Source organism: Epinephelus lanceolatus, chromosome 2, assembly GCF_041903045.1.
Source record: "Epinephelus lanceolatus isolate andai-2023 chromosome 2, ASM4190304v1, whole genome shotgun sequence".
In the NCBI taxonomy this organism is placed as follows: Eukaryota; Metazoa; Chordata; class Actinopteri; order Perciformes; family Serranidae; genus Epinephelus; species Epinephelus lanceolatus.
In genome coordinates this window covers 31,464,283-31,482,106 of record NC_135735.1, presented here as the reverse complement: position 1 = coordinate 31,482,106, position 17,824 = coordinate 31,464,283, and the positions used below count along the sequence as shown (strand labels likewise).

General features: G+C 39.7%; 1 protein-coding gene across 1 annotated transcript in view; it reads left to right on the top strand.

The window, feature by feature from the left end:
* The window catches only part of ush2a (Usher syndrome 2A (autosomal recessive, mild)), a 256,938-nt gene that overhangs the window by 122,552 nt on the left and 116,562 nt on the right, over positions 1-17,824 (top strand). Inside the window, exons 42-48 of the mRNA XM_078160648.1 lie at positions 1,253-1,415; positions 1,499-1,646; positions 5,634-5,791; positions 7,225-7,372; positions 11,506-11,661; positions 14,286-14,433; positions 16,029-16,171. Coding sequence (XP_078016774.1) covers positions 1,253-1,415; positions 1,499-1,646; positions 5,634-5,791; positions 7,225-7,372; positions 11,506-11,661; positions 14,286-14,433; positions 16,029-16,171 — 1,064 coding nt within the window. The remainder of the gene's footprint in view (positions 1-1,252; positions 1,416-1,498; positions 1,647-5,633; positions 5,792-7,224; positions 7,373-11,505; positions 11,662-14,285; positions 14,434-16,028; positions 16,172-17,824) is intronic.

Here is a 17,824-nt window from a genome sequence, read left to right as displayed (position 1 = left end):
ATAAATGTTGATCATCAGAACACATTCAGCAGCTCCTACAGTCTCTAGTTAGAATACAGTTAAAAAAATCAAAGTTTAGCATCAATGAAGTCGACAAAAATAGTAGATCTGAATGTTTAGTGTGTATAGCAAAGATTAGGTCCATATATATCTATTCTGTAACGGATAGCCGACATGTTTCTATTTATAAATCCTGTCTCTGGTCCTCTCCCTCTCTCTCTGTTGGGGATGACCTTCTTATTCTAAATATAGAAAAGGAGACACCTCTATCTGACAAAGGAAACTCTCTCCACAGTATGCATGCTTGTGAGTCGTGTCTAAGAATCCTTAGCTTTCTGCATTGTGTTTACATCCACTTGCAGAAAGAAACACAACGATGAAAGCACACAGGCCTGTTCACACACGCAAATACAAAAAGAGAGCAATCTGGTGCAGTCATAGGACAAAAGGAAGCCCACAGACGCCACTTACATTTCTGCTCTGTCTCTCTCACAGCCTTATTTTAATCTAATTTGAACCTTCAGTATATACACACAATCTTAAAAATAATGAAATAACCAGTGTAACCAGTGAAATCCATGCAGTCCTGGCAACATCTTAATATACAGTCATTTTTAAGAGTAGCGGTCCGTGTTAAAAAGGACAACAGTTCTTTTTGAAGTATATACTAATATATAAATAAATGTAAAACATTTAAATACAGTGTTTTAACTAAACTGGCCTTGTGCATCACAGTGAATAGATATGTCAACCAAAGCACTGGTGTGGCTTTTGTACATGTTTTCAGTTTATTTTTTCATCAACAGTAGAGTTCTGTGGTAGACAGGCATAACCTATTGGCTGCAGTTAAACAGGAAAAACTTGCTTGTTGAATAAATTTATAGTTTTGACCTCTCTAGAGGAGTTTGGCTATTAAAAAGATTAACTATGTCTATCTTTTGAATCTCAAAATTAATTTGACAGGTGAGCTGTACGATGAGTACAGTGGAATAAAAATACATCTTTGTTGTCTATTCATGTGGAAATTTGTCTTCAGCTTCAAATTAACTTAAAAGTTTAAGAAAACTTCCTCTGCCCTGGATTAGAATTAACATGCTTCCCTCTGAAATGCACGTTAGGTGTCACACAAAAAAAGTCTCAGAAAAAGGAATATAATAAAGTAATGTCCTGGTCCCTGAAATCAGGAAGTACAGTACTAGATCAAATGAATTTAGTTATTTCCATCCCTGCTGATTCCTCTCTCCCTCTCCAGGTGGTCACGTCCCTCTCAGGTCAACGGCGCTTTGGAGTTCTACTCCATCTTCCTGTCACGTGACGGTGCAGCACCTGTGCTCGCCTATAATAGCTCAGAACTTTTTGAAGACCACACGCTCCGGGACCTAACCCCCGGAGCAGCGTACACCATCACACTCGCTGTGAGTCCCTTATCCTTTCATCTTTTTGATTTACTCGTCACATTCACAAACACATTAATGCCATTCTGTGTGCATCACGGCAGGCCTGCACAGGAGGTGGGTGTACCTTAAGCCCTCCCAGCCAGACTCAGACTGAGGAGAGCACCCCAGAGAATGTTCCTGCTCCGCTGGTCACACCTCTGTCCCCACATGCACTCAACGTCAGCTGGACACCTCCTGATACCCCCAATGGTGAGAGAATACACTCCTAAACTGGCACACGGGGACAGATACATAGCCAAAACATTCAAATATACATAAAAAATTATCAACAATGACATTTAGGTAATGTCAAATTTTAACTAAATTTGCCCAAACACAGACAAGCATGTTTTTAGATTACTGTTTTTTTTTTTCCAGTGGAATTTTCAAAGATAAAAGAAAGTGATCACAAACTAGTGAGAGATAAAACATGTTGAAGAAGAGAACCACTGACAAGAATCATAATGAGGATAATATTATTAACTGTAGACTTGATTACAGGGTGTCAGTATTTACCATAACCCAGACTATCACAGATATGAAGACCACTGCCACTGTACAGGTATCCCGTCTGTGCGACTATGACACAGGTGAATGTTTCCCTTTGTGCAAGGATAATCAGATGAGTGTGTAATCTAGAGATAAAACAGTTTAAGGAGAAGAAAACAGAAAGAAACCAAAAGGAGAGGGCATAAAGGACTCAGAGAGAACAGGGAAAGAGACAAAGACGAGGGGGAGAACGTACAATTTGAGACAGAGACCAATGGAGACCGGGAGTGAGAGGGCAGTGCTTCACCGAGCTCCTTTAAGTGGATGAAAAGTGCTCCCTTTTGACTGAATAGAGAACTGCAGGCAGGGAGCACATAGACTCACAGTGACTGCCTCTCTCCCTCAGTGCTCTCTATTCTTTTTACTTTCATCTTAATTTACTTACAGCCAATTAAAATCCAGAGCTGGACAAGATGTATTTGATGTATATTGGATGTGAATTTAAAATCCTGCTACTGGCTTGGAACCGACTAGATAAAAAAAAAAGTTATTTGCGTATAACTATTTTCTGCGAACAGATGTTTTAGAGTAAAGAGACTCAAAGTTGTCGACAGAAGAGTGTCTTGCACAATACAATTTGAAATGAGATTGCATAAATTAAAAATTCCTCAGAGTTTAACTTAACAATATACTAATGTGTTTGAGTGAGAAAGTGCTCCAAGTGTTGCATCATCAATCAGTGTACTTCTATCTGAAGTGCAGGTATTACATTGAGATTTGAAAAACCTCAAAAAACTGCAAATGATATAGTTTAAAACAGTAAAAAGCAACTGCTTGCTCTGCGCCACGTCTCTTACATCTTTTAAAAAAGATCTCACCTGTTTTTTACCTATATTTAAATACATATCACTAACTCATTTAGCATTCAGGGATCTCCAGTGTGCTATTGTTTATGTTAACTGTAAACAATAACCAAGAAATTTGAGACCAGAGCACAATATATATTAAAAGAGCAAAGTACAGTACATGTTTTCAAAAACACCTTTAAAAAGGCAGTAAAACACGGGTCACCTTTATATCTTAGCAGTTAACCGACCTGCAAAGTCCCCAGTTTGAGTCCAGCTGGGGACCTTTGTTGCATCTCTGTCCCTCCCTCATTTCCTATCATCACTCCACTGTCAGTGATGAAAGAACAAAATGCCCCAAAAGAACTTCAAAAAGGCAATAAAACATATTGATATAAAATGTATACTCACATCAAGCAATCAGATGTCCTTGTGTCTTAATAAAACTCTTCAAGGTACACGATTCAACATACATTCAAATAACTAAAATAAAGTAGCTTGAAGTAACACCATCCACCTCATGGTATACTGGAAATATTGTATTTTTTTGCAGATAAAACACAAACATAAATATTAAAGGACTACATTAACAATTGCACATCTTATGAACCCAAATGAATTGAGTGATGAAAACCATCTGAGGATTTCCCACCCCATTTCACAGTCTCTAACATACAGTGCACATCGCCACATATTATCAAATGTTACTGCCATGCTCGTTAAAGTATGTGTAATTCCATAATGCGTGTGTGTGTGTAATGCGAATCGTGTGTGTGTTTTACGCTTAATGCCACATGAGTGCATTTCGCACCATAAACCATGAGATGTGTGTGCATATTAGCCTGGATAAATTACTTAAAGCTTTTCTCATCTGATGACAGAAATTTATAACAAGGAGACACTTAATCATGATTACCCGATTATCTCATGCTTAAAAAGCTTTAATTTTTGCTTAAAGAAGGGCTCAGTGCCTCTTTTTTTTCATTTACTCCTCTTTTTTCCATAAATGGACGGCAACAATGACGGTGATGATGGTGATGGGTTCCAGAGGAGTGAGATTCTGTGTCTTTCTCTCCTCCCTTCTCCCCAATTCTGCAGGGATTTGTGGGGGATAATCCTCTCGGGGATTAGGTCGGGGCAACACGCAGACAAAGAGGGGAAATAAGCCTGTTATGCATTCGCTGCTTCATTTCCCAACCTGTCTTTATTACAACCTATACTGATATGGGCTTATTCACACACACAAGCACACAGAGACGTCCGCACACATACACACGCATACACTCTCACACGCATGTGATTGGCCACATTAAGAGCTTCCCAGATGTAGTTGGCGTCCGTGGGGTTTTTGTGTCTTCATTTCCCTGATAGGTGTGTATATCTGTATTGAGCAATAATAAAACCCACACATGATTAAAGCAGAATAGACTCTTAGTTCTTAGCACTGATCTTTTGAGCCCCCTGTATGCATTTTTATTAAGGAAAAGCACATTTGGCACCGTACTGTTTCATTTTTTTTTTTTATTAGGTGGATGTAATGTAATGTAATTATTGTGCCCATGTATGTATGTGTGTATGGACATGTGTGGGTTTCTATCTTTGTGTGTGTGTGTGTGTGTGTGTGTGTGTGTGTGTGTGTCTTTGTGTGCCTGTGGGGAGTGTTGATGTGTGTGCGTGCTCACCTATTTGCACCCACATTTGTGTGTGTGCATGTTCGCTTCGGTACTACTGTCCTTTAGAGGGTCTTTATCCTCATAACGCCTATGGTTACATTTGTCATTTCAGTGCTGTTTTCATCATTGGATCACACTAGGACACATTGACTGGCAGGTCTGGAGCCCCTAAGTCAGTTTTCATTTGCATTGTAATCCAATGACCCAGACTGCATCCCAACATAGCAAAGCTCACTTTGTGATTGGAATTCCTGGTAGCCTGGACACAGTCCTGTAATGTATGAGTAACCAGTGGCAGCAGTGCGTGAATAGCATCAGAAAAAAAGTGCACATCTCAGAAAACACATTTCTGAAAATGAGGCCAAAGAAAATGTGTAACACACTTTCAGAAAAATGACACAGAAGTGTGTTGTCCTACTATTACACCATCAAGTTCAAATTGAAGGATTTTCAAACATGAATGAATGTCAAAAAGTTTCTTTGGCCATGTACAGGTGTTTTGCTTTATAGTTGAGCATTTGAGTCAACATATCGTCATACAATGGTTCGTAGGATATGTAATGAATTAGCACCCCACGGATGGCGTTGTCATGTTATGTATCTAACACAATGTTAGTATTTCACAAAAAGTTACACAGATTAGGTTTAGGAAGAGAAACATGGTGACATCATACCTTAAAACAACTTTCACACAGTCCTGAACAACATTCTCCTGGGTAAAAGTCCTGTGTTTGTTTGACCCATACACTGCCCCAACCTGCTTCCTTATGCAGACTTTCATTCTTTATACTACTTCCTTTTTTACTTCTGTCAGGGCATTGGTCACGTGAATGCACCCTTCCCGATTACCAGGGTTATACCTGAATTACTGGCTTATGAAAACATGTTATATACAAATTGTAGTGGTATACAGTACGTAACAACAGTTCATGAGAACAGCCTGAAGTTGTTCAGGGCAGGCAATGAATGCAACACATTGGTTGTGTTTACAAGGTGAATTATGTGCTGTACAGAGATACTTATGTACATTAAACTTATTTTGGGACATTTAACATTTAAAGTTGTTCAAAGTCATTGGTGACCCAGCTAACGTCAGGCTTACTGTGTCAAGAAAACAGTTTGCCCTTGTCATTTTTTTTTCCCTTTTCTGTACCTCGTACATTTCATAATCAGATGTGTTCTTTCGACAGGCATTATAACCAGTTACGGTCTCTGGCTGGACGGACTTCTCATTTTAAACTCCAGCTTCTCTCAGAGGTTCTTTTTGGTGGAAGGACTCTCTCCATGGAGCCGACACGTACTCAGGCTGCAGGCCTGTACGGCACGGGGCTGTGGCAAGGGACCAATGGTCAGTGAACTTCTTACTAGTAAACACACTAATTAATTGATTGATTAATACAATAAACTGCAAGGTCCTTTGTGATAGTTTTGAAGATAGGCATGTTTTATAAGTCACTGTGGTGTTTCTGCATGTTGACTATGGAGTAATCAAGCAGTGTTGGTAATACTTAAACATCTTTGTCCTTGAAATTTCTGCAGAAACTCTTCTTTTTTTCTGTTAACCTCTGAGTTCACTTCTCAGAGTCTTACTGCAAAGTATTTTCCCCAAAACTCTGCTCCTGTAGTACACAACATATTCTCTAGACCTACCCAACAGTTTTAGAGCATTTAGAGCAGTCAAAGTAAAAGCTCCATAAAATTCTCTATTGGATGAATCAAATCACACTTGGTGAGATGAAACAGCCAGAACAGCTAAACTGATATTTTTATGATGCAGATTATCACTGTAACTAACCACTACATGAAAACATGGGTTCACATATGGGATTGCCTACTCAGACATTTACAAAGTATATGTGTGTCGTGTGTGTCTAAGTGTGTGTGTGTGTGTGTGTGTCACCGAGCGTCATAAAGGTGATCGATTCTCTCGGCTCAATAACGAGGTTGGCGTGGCGACAGTGACATTTGGTAGCAAATGCCACTCCACACTCAACGATGTCTCTGACGACAGGCCATATTTTGGGGCATTTTTCCAATACGGACGCCATATTTAGTCAAACACCAGGAGAACAGCTGACACAGCAGAACAGGAGGACAGGATGCTGGGAAGGGGAGGGGTAAGAACAGGGTGAAGGGGAGAAGAGGAGGAGATGACAGGATGGACGGGAAGAAGAGGAGAAAGCAGTCAGGGAAGGAGGGAGTTTTGGGGTAAAAGAGTGAAATGATGAGGGTAGAATAAATGGTCAGAGCAAAGTGAGAGATGAGGTGGAAAGTAAGGATGCAAAGGGCAGCAGAGGAGAGGGTAACAGGAGCGTGAGACAGGAGGAAATGAGACAGAAGAGAGCGGGATGATGGTGGAAAGAGGAAAAGAGCAGAGTTATTGGAATATGAAAGGAATGTGGCAGGAGAGAGAAAGAAAGGAGGAATAAAGAAAATGATAGAAAACTAGAAGCAGAAGTAATGTGGATCAGATGTGCAAAGTGATTTCATTTTAAAATCAAACTTACGTTGAAGTATTATATTTTAACACGTATATTAATCCACTCAGTGAAATATATTACCATGATTATGACCCTTATCAAATGTGGGCAGATTTCATTATATGTGTTTTATATTCAAAATTACATCTATAGCAGTTGGATGGATGATTGTGAGTAGAATTACAGTAAAACACAGTAAAATATGGTGTGTTGTTTGTAGGTGCAAATCCTACGTGTCTGTTCTTTTGAGCAGTTGAACGTAAGTGTGCTTGTGTGTCTTTTCTTTTCCCCTTTAAATCAGGTGGAGATGCGTACATTAGAGATGGCCCCAGAAGGCCCTATACTGTTGGAACTGACCAATCAGAGCTCTCGATCACTCCGAGCCCGCTGGACATCCCCACCTAGAGCGAATGGGAACCTCAGCTACACACTGTACTACAGAAGCAAAGGTAACACATGCAGCCAAACTTTCTTTCTCTCTCTCACACACACTCACACACACAAAAGATAATATACAATTTCACCAGGCAACATGTATTCAGAATACCATATTCTACCTTTTCAAATCTGACTACACTATTTCACTATTCGCTCACCAGGCAAACATAAATGTAGATTTTGTCTTAACCTTAAGAGACCCATGTGACCACTGGCGATCTTGGCCACCATAACTGTTTTTAAGAGGCTGTGCGCCCATTTTTTATGGCTAGGTAGTGGTATCGTGAAACTAGACGACCTAAGGCAATCGTTTGTACCAATCAGGTTGTGCAAACTTGTTGGGAAGGTGGCTCAATAACTTTACAAAGTTACAGGAGGAAAACCTTGCATGGCCATTTTTAAAGGGGACCCTTGACTTTTCACCTCAAGACATCTGAAAGAAAATGAAAATGGGTTCTGTGAGTACCCACAAGTCTTCCCTTTAAAGACATACTCACTTTTTGCTAATCCCATACAGTCTCTGCTTGAAACCATGCAGTTTTTTCCATGCATAGAAATTATTATTTTATTTCATATTGGAAGGGTCCTTAAACAGTCTTGGAATTGCATAAATTTGGTATGACTGGAAAGCTGAGACTCTCGTCTATTCAATGAGCCGAATGGTATTCATGTTTGATGATGCTAGTCCCCGTGGTAATGTTAGCCATTTCATTGTAGTGAAACCAATCTTTCGCCAGTGACAGCCGGGACCGGAGGTATTGTGTTATTTTTTCAGGTTGTCCGTCTGTCCTTCTTTATGTGTGCAAGTCTGTACGTCTATCTGTCCATTCCATGAACATGATAACTTGAAAACACCTAGAGGGAATTTCTTTAAATTTGGCACAAACGTCGAACTCAAGGATGAACTGGTTTTATTTTGGTGGTCAAAGGTCAACACACCAAACCAAAATACAATGTTTAGCTCAGATTTGTAACTTGAAAAAATTGACACACAAATTAATCTCCAGGTTCCCTGTTTTCAGATGATGTAAGCTGTACCACCTCTGTGTAGCATAATACTGTTGACCTGCTATCTCTCGAAAAATCCCCTGGCCCTCCATATAAAAAAGACAAAAACGGGTCCATGGTGGGTCTGCCTTACAGACAGCCTCAGCTGTCTACTTAACCTGCTGCATTTTCTGTGTGGCTTTAAGAAAACCCAGGTTTGCAATAGACACATTGCTATTAAGATGTAGGATTTTCTAAGACACCGTAACATAAACCAAACTTTAAAAACTAAGCTAAAAAGCTGTGTATTGACTTTTTTCTTGTAACCTGACTGTAATGCTCTCAGGTCAGGCTGTCCTGGAGGCGATGTGGACGTAATAAATGAGAGGACAGTAAAAGCTGCTTCTCTATAGGTCTCACTCATGCACTCTAATGCTGTCAAAGCATAAAGAAAGGTTATTTTTAAAGCTTGTCAGACCCTGTCAGGCACCATTCCATCAAAAATCAGGAGCAGAATCTGTAATCTGTAAAGTTATTAATTTAACAGGCACTAAATGGGGGGACTTTAATAATCACAATTCAGATCACAGTCAAAAGACACAAACCATTTTTAATTCACAATAAAAAAATAAAATAATTCAACTTTTCTTTTAATGTGAATAATGTTCATAACAAAGCCTCAATGTAGAGCTTGTTTATTCAAAAAAGTGCCAAAGTCTCCAGACCCCTGACAGAGGTCCACACTGAGCCCCAAATTCTAGAAGCACCCCTAGGACACCTGACCTGTGCAGGGCTGCTGTGACTTGCCCCTGGCCTCCTGTCGTTTTGCCGAAGTGACCCCGGGCAAAGCATGTTGAGTATCCCTACAGTAGAACTTTCCCACAGCAGACATTTTGGCATGTCAAAATGTCAAAGCCTTTTTCTGTAGGTGTCTTACCACTGTGGTGGACAAAACTAATAGATGGAAAAATACAAAAACTGCTATTACACTACACGGTATTGCATGTTTTCCTATTTAATGGTATTCATAGTTCTTGATATACTGTCTGTTATATAATACACGTCACTGCTGCTTTCTTCTAGTACAGTTAATATTATCACTGATATCAAGACTGCCAAGTGTTTTTTTAGGTAGTAAAGTAGGTTTAAGTATTTCTTTTTTGGTGAGTAAAACAGGATAATGTAGAGACATATACATGTGTGCACACGGACAAACATAATCCTCACCAACAATGCCAACTTAGACTGAAAGTCAGGCATGAAATGGGAAAGTGACAGAAGCAGTAATAAAACCAGAGCGGTGTGAAAAAGACAAGGTGTTTTTTTTTTGCCAGTGACTTGAGAGAGGAGAGGATATAGGATTCCAGAGCAAAACATTGGTGTGAAGATGGAAGAGAGAACAAAGACATGTATTGGTAAACAATAGTATATAGAGAGGAGGAGAGATGAGAAGCTCATATTTCCATAGATGTATTAGAAAAGATTGCGAGTAAAAACAACATAAGACATGAAGAACAACAAAACAGCGGATGAGACTAACAAAACAGAAGAGGAGAACTGGACATGGAAAGAAAAGGGGAAGAAGAAAATTGAACAAGATGAGAACAGGAGCATGGGGAAACAGCAGAACACACAATCATCCTTTAACCCACACATATTCACCAAGTCTCTCTCTCTGTCAGACACACACGCAGAGTCAGGGACTTTGATCTGCTCCTCACAGAGGAAGAGACAGATTAAAATGAGTGGAGGGAAGGATAGAAGAGGTGTGGAAGAAAGAGAAAGATGGTGTTTCACTCTAGTTACCCACAACCCCTTGATTCTTTGATACACACTGCCTTCATCAGTTCACACAAAACTGATATGTGTTTGTGTGCGTGTGTGTGTGTGTGTGTCCATCTAAATATATTGGATAGGCTTACATAGTGTAATTTTCTGATCCTTTTTCTTTGACTATCCTTGCATAACCTCGATATAGAGACCTCTCTCTTTTGATCACTCTCAGTTAATCTCAGTCAGTATTCCCCTCTCTTGAACTCTCACTCATTCTCCTCCATTTTCTCTCTGTTTTTCAATGAATCTTTAAGGACTGTGGTCAACCAAAGAAAATTTTTGTCGACTGAAATCCGAAACTCTCTTCAACCAGTCGATTTGTTGATGTAGGAAAAAAATGTGCATTATCTCTAGACTAACTAAACTGGCCACAGCGTACTGAGTGCATGTTACGTGGTAGTGTTATGTGTCCAGAGAAAAATAATCCTCTGCAGAGCTATTTCAAAACAGGTGCGTAGGAGAGGGATGATCAGGACACAACTTTCAGACAAACTCCCGCACACTGTCTAACTTGCAAAAATTATGAATTTATCGCGACCTTTTGGTGTCACAATAAGTTTATATTTCACTGAAATGCAGCAGTAAATTTATTATTTTTGCAGGTTAGACTGTGTGCGGGAGTTTGTCTGAAAGTTTTATGTGTCAACCAAAGTGTTTTTTTTGTTGTTGTTGTTTTTTGCAATGGGAGCACCATGTATTCATGCCAGCAGCATGATGAGGTGATGAGAGCTTGTTATGTTTTTTTGCTGGATGCTGAGTTTTTCAACTTTGGGTACAAATACCATGACAAATGCCACAAAGACCAACTGTCACAGCCTACATTTACAAAAGTTGCTGAACAACAATGAGGAAAAACATAATGCTGCTGGCCTCATAGACTGGCGGGTCCGTCTTCCTACGTGCTTCAGCCTTCCATTCATCCAGACTAAATACTCTTCCTCTTCTGTCATTTTTACTTTTGCAGATATTCACTATCATGGTAACCAGATGCAATTGAAGTGTCCGCTAAAAACATGCTGTGCCTTCAAAGCCCTCTACTGCTCCCACCTAGTTTTCAGATGGGCACCTGGCACTTTTGGCTAGGACAAAAACATTGTGGTAGACATAGGACCTTATGAAAGTAAGACAAGCGACTGACCGACCAATGAGAATTGTCAGTGTCTTTTATGAATCGCTTTTTGCGGCCATCACAGTAATTGCTTGCCAAGAAATCAATCAAATATGCAATAAATTTATGTCCTCCTCCTCACTAGATGAGTATATACACCATGCTTGGCCTAAGACCTTACACGTCTGTCTTTGTGTGACTCTCTCTGTCTCTTAGATGGTGATGGTGTGTTGGATGGAAGTACAGCAGCGGGCAGCTGGTTGTCGGTGACCGACCTGCAGCCTTACACCAACTACAGCTTCTGGATCAGAGGCTGTAACACACTGGGTTGTGTTGAGAGCCTGCCACTGAATGTTACTACGCACCCAGCAGGTAAACACACACAAAAACATTCACCTCACAAACTTGATTTTTATTGGAAATACACATGTGCAAACAGATTTTTGATCACATACTTAGAAAATACAAGAGTACGATAGTGGGGTTACGGCCTCTATTATGATAAGGCACTTTTGTCCTCCACTAACTCGTGTATGATATGACTTAAATGGCTATAATTGTAGCTTTGTTTTCAACTCGACACACAAGCTGTGAACCACTGTAACATTTTTATCTCATTACTCTGATTTTAATTGCCATTCTTATGAACTGGAAAGGTTCATTTTTATAGCTTGCTATGCAAAAGAAAAAAAAAACAAAACAATTATTCAATGAGTAGCAGTGACAAACACAGACACACACACACACACGCACAAACACACATCATTGATTTTACTTAATGGTCTGAACACATATTTCTGATTTACACAGCGCACAGTTTTTTGTGTGTGTGTTGGCTGTGTGTGTGTGTTTGTAATTGTGTAGAATAGAGGCTGATTGTGCATACTGATAAATGTCAAAGCTGATCAGTGCAGTCTGGAGATAATGGTAACCAGGCGGCAACACACACACACACACCTATAGACACACATTTTCCCACTTTAGCTAATGTTAACAAAAGTGTTGAATACATCTGCACACACACACACGCACACCACACCCATGTCTCAGTTAGAGAACAACAAAAGACAGACTTCGGAAAGTTCTACTGTTCAAGTTCAAAACAAAGGCATAAGAAAGTATAAATTTTAAATACCAGACGTTTCCTCTCTTTCTATCTCTCTTTCTACCTCTGTGCCTCTGGCATCTCTTTAGACTTCTTTAAGGCAAACTGTCTTGATGCGTCCTTGTTCTGTGAAAGAACAGAGAGAAGATAGTGGAGCAAGAGACAGAAGAGCAGAGGAGGAGGAGAGCAGAGAGAGAGAAGTGAACATAAAAGTGCATAGTTTAAAACGATTAGTGACACCTCTGATATTGTACCTGCTAACACAGCATGAGAGAGACACAGGCTCACCAACGGTGTGTGTCTTTGTGATGTATGTGTTTTGTGTGTGCGTACGTGTGTGTGTGTGTGTGTGTGTGTATGTGTGTGTCAGAGAGGCAGAAATCAACTCGTGTTTCAAGAATTACACACTCGGGGAATGACAATTTTGCTGATCTACTGGAGAGTCTATTTTATTAAAAAATGGAAACCACAGATGGGCATTAAACATATTTTATTGATTAAAATTCAATTATGCATTAATCTTACCTTTTTTAGCTGTTAAAATAAAAAAAAAAAAAAACATTAGGCTTGTAAAAATCCCTAGTGATTTAGATCTACAAGTTGTATAAGATGCCAGCTTAATAAAATATATAGGAAATTGATAAGAAACTTAGAAGAAACACAGACTGAATTTGATATCCATAAGTACTGATTGTAGGCAGCACTTAAAGCTGGATCTTGCTTTAACATTATTTTATTTTATGTCCATTCCAGTGGATTTGTTTTTTGTTTTTGTTGCTGCGTTTTCAGTTGTCCAATCTGTCCCTCTTCCAAACAGATTGATAAGAAATGAGTCAGCAACTCAGAGGAGGAGACAAACTGGATGTGAGGGAAGTGACAAAACTGCAAATAGAGTCAGGACCTCTAACAAAAATGCACAAAGACAGACACACACACACTTTGGGGGGATTGTGTGATGTTTTTTAAATGTGTGTTTCTATGTATATGCACTGTACTAAGGTAAAGAATGTGGATTAATGTGAAGATTTATGTGAGTGAACTACAACTGGTTTTAAATTTGAACCAGTGTTGAAATAGCATTTGGAGGCTTTTTTCACATACTGTGTGTGTGGGTGGGTGTGTGTGAGTGTGTGTGTTTGTAACAGCCATCTTTAGGATAAGATGTCTTCAGCAATCAGTCTTGTTGTAGTGGAAAGAGAGCAGTGTATTTGATTGAAGGGTCACTTTATACATCGGAGGGCCTACTCTTATTTCACATAGTCAACACTACAGTCACTCTCATTTCCTCCTTCTATTTGTTGTCCTTATCTCTTTCTTATTCCGTCTTTCCCCGCATCTTCTCCGTTCTCCGTTAAGAGCACAGCTATCACACTGAATCAAGATGTTTTTACTGATTTTCCAACACTAGCACTATGCTATCATGCTCAGCTGGAAAAGAGGGGCACTGTTGAGAGAGTGGGGTCACAATGCTTTGTGTGTGTATACTTGTGTGTGTGTATGAGAGATGTTGTAGTGGGTGAATATCCGTAAATCTGAACTCTTTTTGGCACTCACAGCCTCCTTTACAAGGATTTTTTTTCTTTTGCTGTTGTGGTTTTTCCTCTTTTGTTCTCTCTCTTCACTCCTGTCTCCTCTTTCCCCAATCATCTCTTCTTTGTGTACTCTGTACACTATAAGCAGAACCATATCTAGATGGAGGGCAGGTGTCATTCATTCAGTATGCAGTTGATTAATTAGATTAATGTCAATGTTTTTTTTTGTTCTCTCTGTTTTTCTTGATCTCTTTTCTATCCTCATTTCATTCCTCTTACCTTGTTTTTCATCACCTCCATCCTTCATCACCTGTTCTTTCCTCCTGTCTCTCACCATCTTGTCTGTTTCCCTTTTGTAGCACCAGATGGGTTGTCACCTCCGAGGTTGGCTCATGCAACTAGTAGCAGCCTGAATGTGTCCTGGTCTGCCCCTGCCCACTCCAACGCACCCGGCCCACTCTGTTACAGCCTGCAAATGAGGACGTCCCCTCAGAGGCCTGTAAAAAGGTGAGAGTGAGTTTTAGATTAATTTATTTTTAGGCTTTAAAAATGCACAGACCCAGTAGATACAAAGTTTGCACACAGTTGGCCACAGCACATGTAAGTGGTGTGAGACAGAGGCATATGTTAATAAAAAGCAATGAGAGAGTGACACATGCAACACTGAAAGATACATTTCACATAATATATATGCGCACCTAAAAAATGTGTACACACATATGCATACACATGTACATGTAAAGGGGTATATTATACAGCACAGCTGAATATGTCACATCAATATGACAGACCATCAGAAAAACAGAGAGGAAATGAGCTGGAGAGACGGGGGTAGAGTCAAATAGACAAAAAAAATCAAAGAGCAGAGAGAGGTAGAGAAAATGTGATGGAATAAAAAGAGAGAGAGGGTGTGCATCTGATATGTATTCATTACATGCTTCCTGACAACAAATTGCAATTTAATCCAAGAAGAGGAGGCTCTCATTCTGTGGTAATAAATAAATGACTAGCTACATGTATTATATATCAGACAGCCATGCCCTCCTCCTCCTCTGCTATGGAAATCTCATTGTTCCCTGATTTATTCATTCATTCATCCCTTCTATCCATCTGATGCTAAATGGTCAACGGTCCCTCATTTATGACAATATTCTTTTACTTTTTCCCAGATTCCTTTGTATTGTTATATGATATGGGATCAGGTGTGACACGGGAATGTGATAAAAAGCTCTACAGATATTGTACATAATGCGAAGATAGTCCCTGTTTAGTGACCATGTGAAACGTGTGTCTTGACACTTTTATAACAGCACACTTAAAATAAAATTAATTTAGAAAGAACACATTAGAACAAATAAAACAGTTACAACGAGATTAAAGTCTGTATGAGATGTATTTATGTCTGAGACACATTAGACTTTCCCATTTACAGAGAAAAAAAAAACATATTTAAGCAAAATCTTCTGTTTCATACACAATACGTTCATCACAACATTTTTCTGTACAAGTAGCTTTTTGCTACTGAATACTTAACAACTCCTTTGTGGTTGTTCAGATCGTTGTCATTTTCATTTCCTACTCTTCACCTCTTCACAAAATTCCTACACAGTTCAAATAATCGCTGCACGTTCAGTATAAGGGGCGAAACTGGCTAAAATGTGAAATAGTTAGCAGCAGAAAGTACAGGTCTGCTTTCCATTGTAACTGTGGTTATATGTGGACTTACCTTAGCTGACCAACACATAATGGGGAGCTGTTCACCACTGAATATCCAAGATCAGGCATCAAAGGGCAAAACAGGAGATGGAGGATAAAGTTAAAAAGGAAAAACTTGGGCTAAAGTAGACAGTAACGACTTGTAAAACTGTCAATAACATAACACAAATGATATGGTCATGATAAAGGAAATACATCACAATGGTAAACAAGACTAATGGTGACAAATTTGGTCATGTTTTTGTCACAACAAACTCTAGATTGACTAACAGATCATTTTTCATGAGGAACCCTGCATCTAGAATAATCTAGTATCTAGCGTAGCACATTTTGGCCAGATCTAAATGTGTGTCAGTAAATGTATGTTTGTGTCCTTTAACCCCTAGGCTTATAGAGAACGCAACAGACACCTATTCCTACCATGTCGAGGGCTTGTCACCGTACTCCCAGTACATGTTTAGAGTGGTGGTCTCACACACACATGGGCAGACAGTCGGCCCCTGGGCAGCCCTGCGCACCGCAGAAGACAGTAAGTACACATTCTCATACATACAAGTGCACACATAAAATGAAAGATACTTGTTAATCACAGATGCATGAATTCACACATCTGTGCCAGTGCACAGAGACAAAATACATAAACAGCAAAAGACAAAAGCCGCTGATAAATAACCATAAAGAAGACTTAAATTATTCCATTGGTGGTTATAAACAAACTTGTTGGTGGGACAGATAAACACTCAGCGCTGCTGTTCTCTTGGCTACCTGTTGGCTGTGGTTGTTGGCATTGTTTTTTTACTACTGAACTGTGCAGCCAGGGTGATTGTGCCAGCAGTCTAGCCAAGTTTCCCAAGTGACTGGCTGGCAGGAGGCTGGCAGCAGCTGGTTAATAGTTGGCCTCTGCCGTCAGTTGGCTGTCAGTGCTGCTGAGTCAAAGTTAAAGTCAAGGAGTCCGACAGATCTCTTGATTTTAGGTAATGATCTAAACAATAGCCTCACACATAAAGCATATGGCCCATGGTGCGAAAAACAGAGCCTCTGCCCAGTTTGCTTTTATTCTCTGAAAGTCTCCAAGGTTTTATTTTATAAAAGTGTATTCATTTCCTGGTGTTAGTGGAGGCGGTCAATATGATCAAGACAATACGGAAGAGAGACAGAGGCAGGACATAGTAAAAATGAAACATGGGGACAGGCAAGATCGGGTGAAACACACTGAGTGAGATTTGCATACTGTAAGGTGTGTGTCTGTGTGTGAGTGACCTAGCCAGTGTCATTGTGGGCTAATTGCTGTAATAGAATCATATTAGCCACTGGAACAGCCTCCTCAGTGCAAAGTTATAAATTAATTAGTACCACGCTATTATCACATACATTATCATTAAGCAGCTGAGATTTGCATACATTGGATACATGCGCCTGTACACACACAGAAATGTGTATGTACACATGTATGTGCAGTGTATGTATACATACACATTCACGTGAACACAACACTGATGCATGCACACACCCATCCAGACACACAATTGCAGACATTTAGGATGCATTAAATTATGGCCCTATGCTTTTCTCATTGCTATTCAGAATTGAATTCCCTCTAGCAAACACACACACAAACACACACACACACACACACACACACACACACACACCCCAGTCTCAAACAGAATAAGCTTTTGTTACATGTTTTTTCCATATACTTGAAAATTATAGATAAGGTGGACAATATGTGTGGGTTTATCTTTGTGTGTACATTTGTGTGTTTTTATGGGAGGGTGGAAACGTGTACAAATCTACTGCTCTCTGTTTTTGCATGTGTGGCCTGTAATAAATGTGTCGATTCTGTCACACTGTGCCCCATCGTTCAGACCTCCATCCCTCTCTTTGCCATCTCTCTGCCTCTCTCAGGCCCCCTCATACACACACACACACACACACACACACTGAGAACATGTGTCATACACACACGTCCATGTCCCCCTTATCAATCACACACCCCCTGATGCTCACAAGCAATAACACGTAATCATGAAGTTTCAAGCAGACAAACTCGACAGACTGACTGACACTGTAACAGTTTAAATAAAGATGTAAAGAAAAAATGGTGTACAAACCCTGTCTTTTTTATGCCTACTGACTTCCATCTCAGTTTAACTTGAACTGAAGTTACAAATCAACAAGA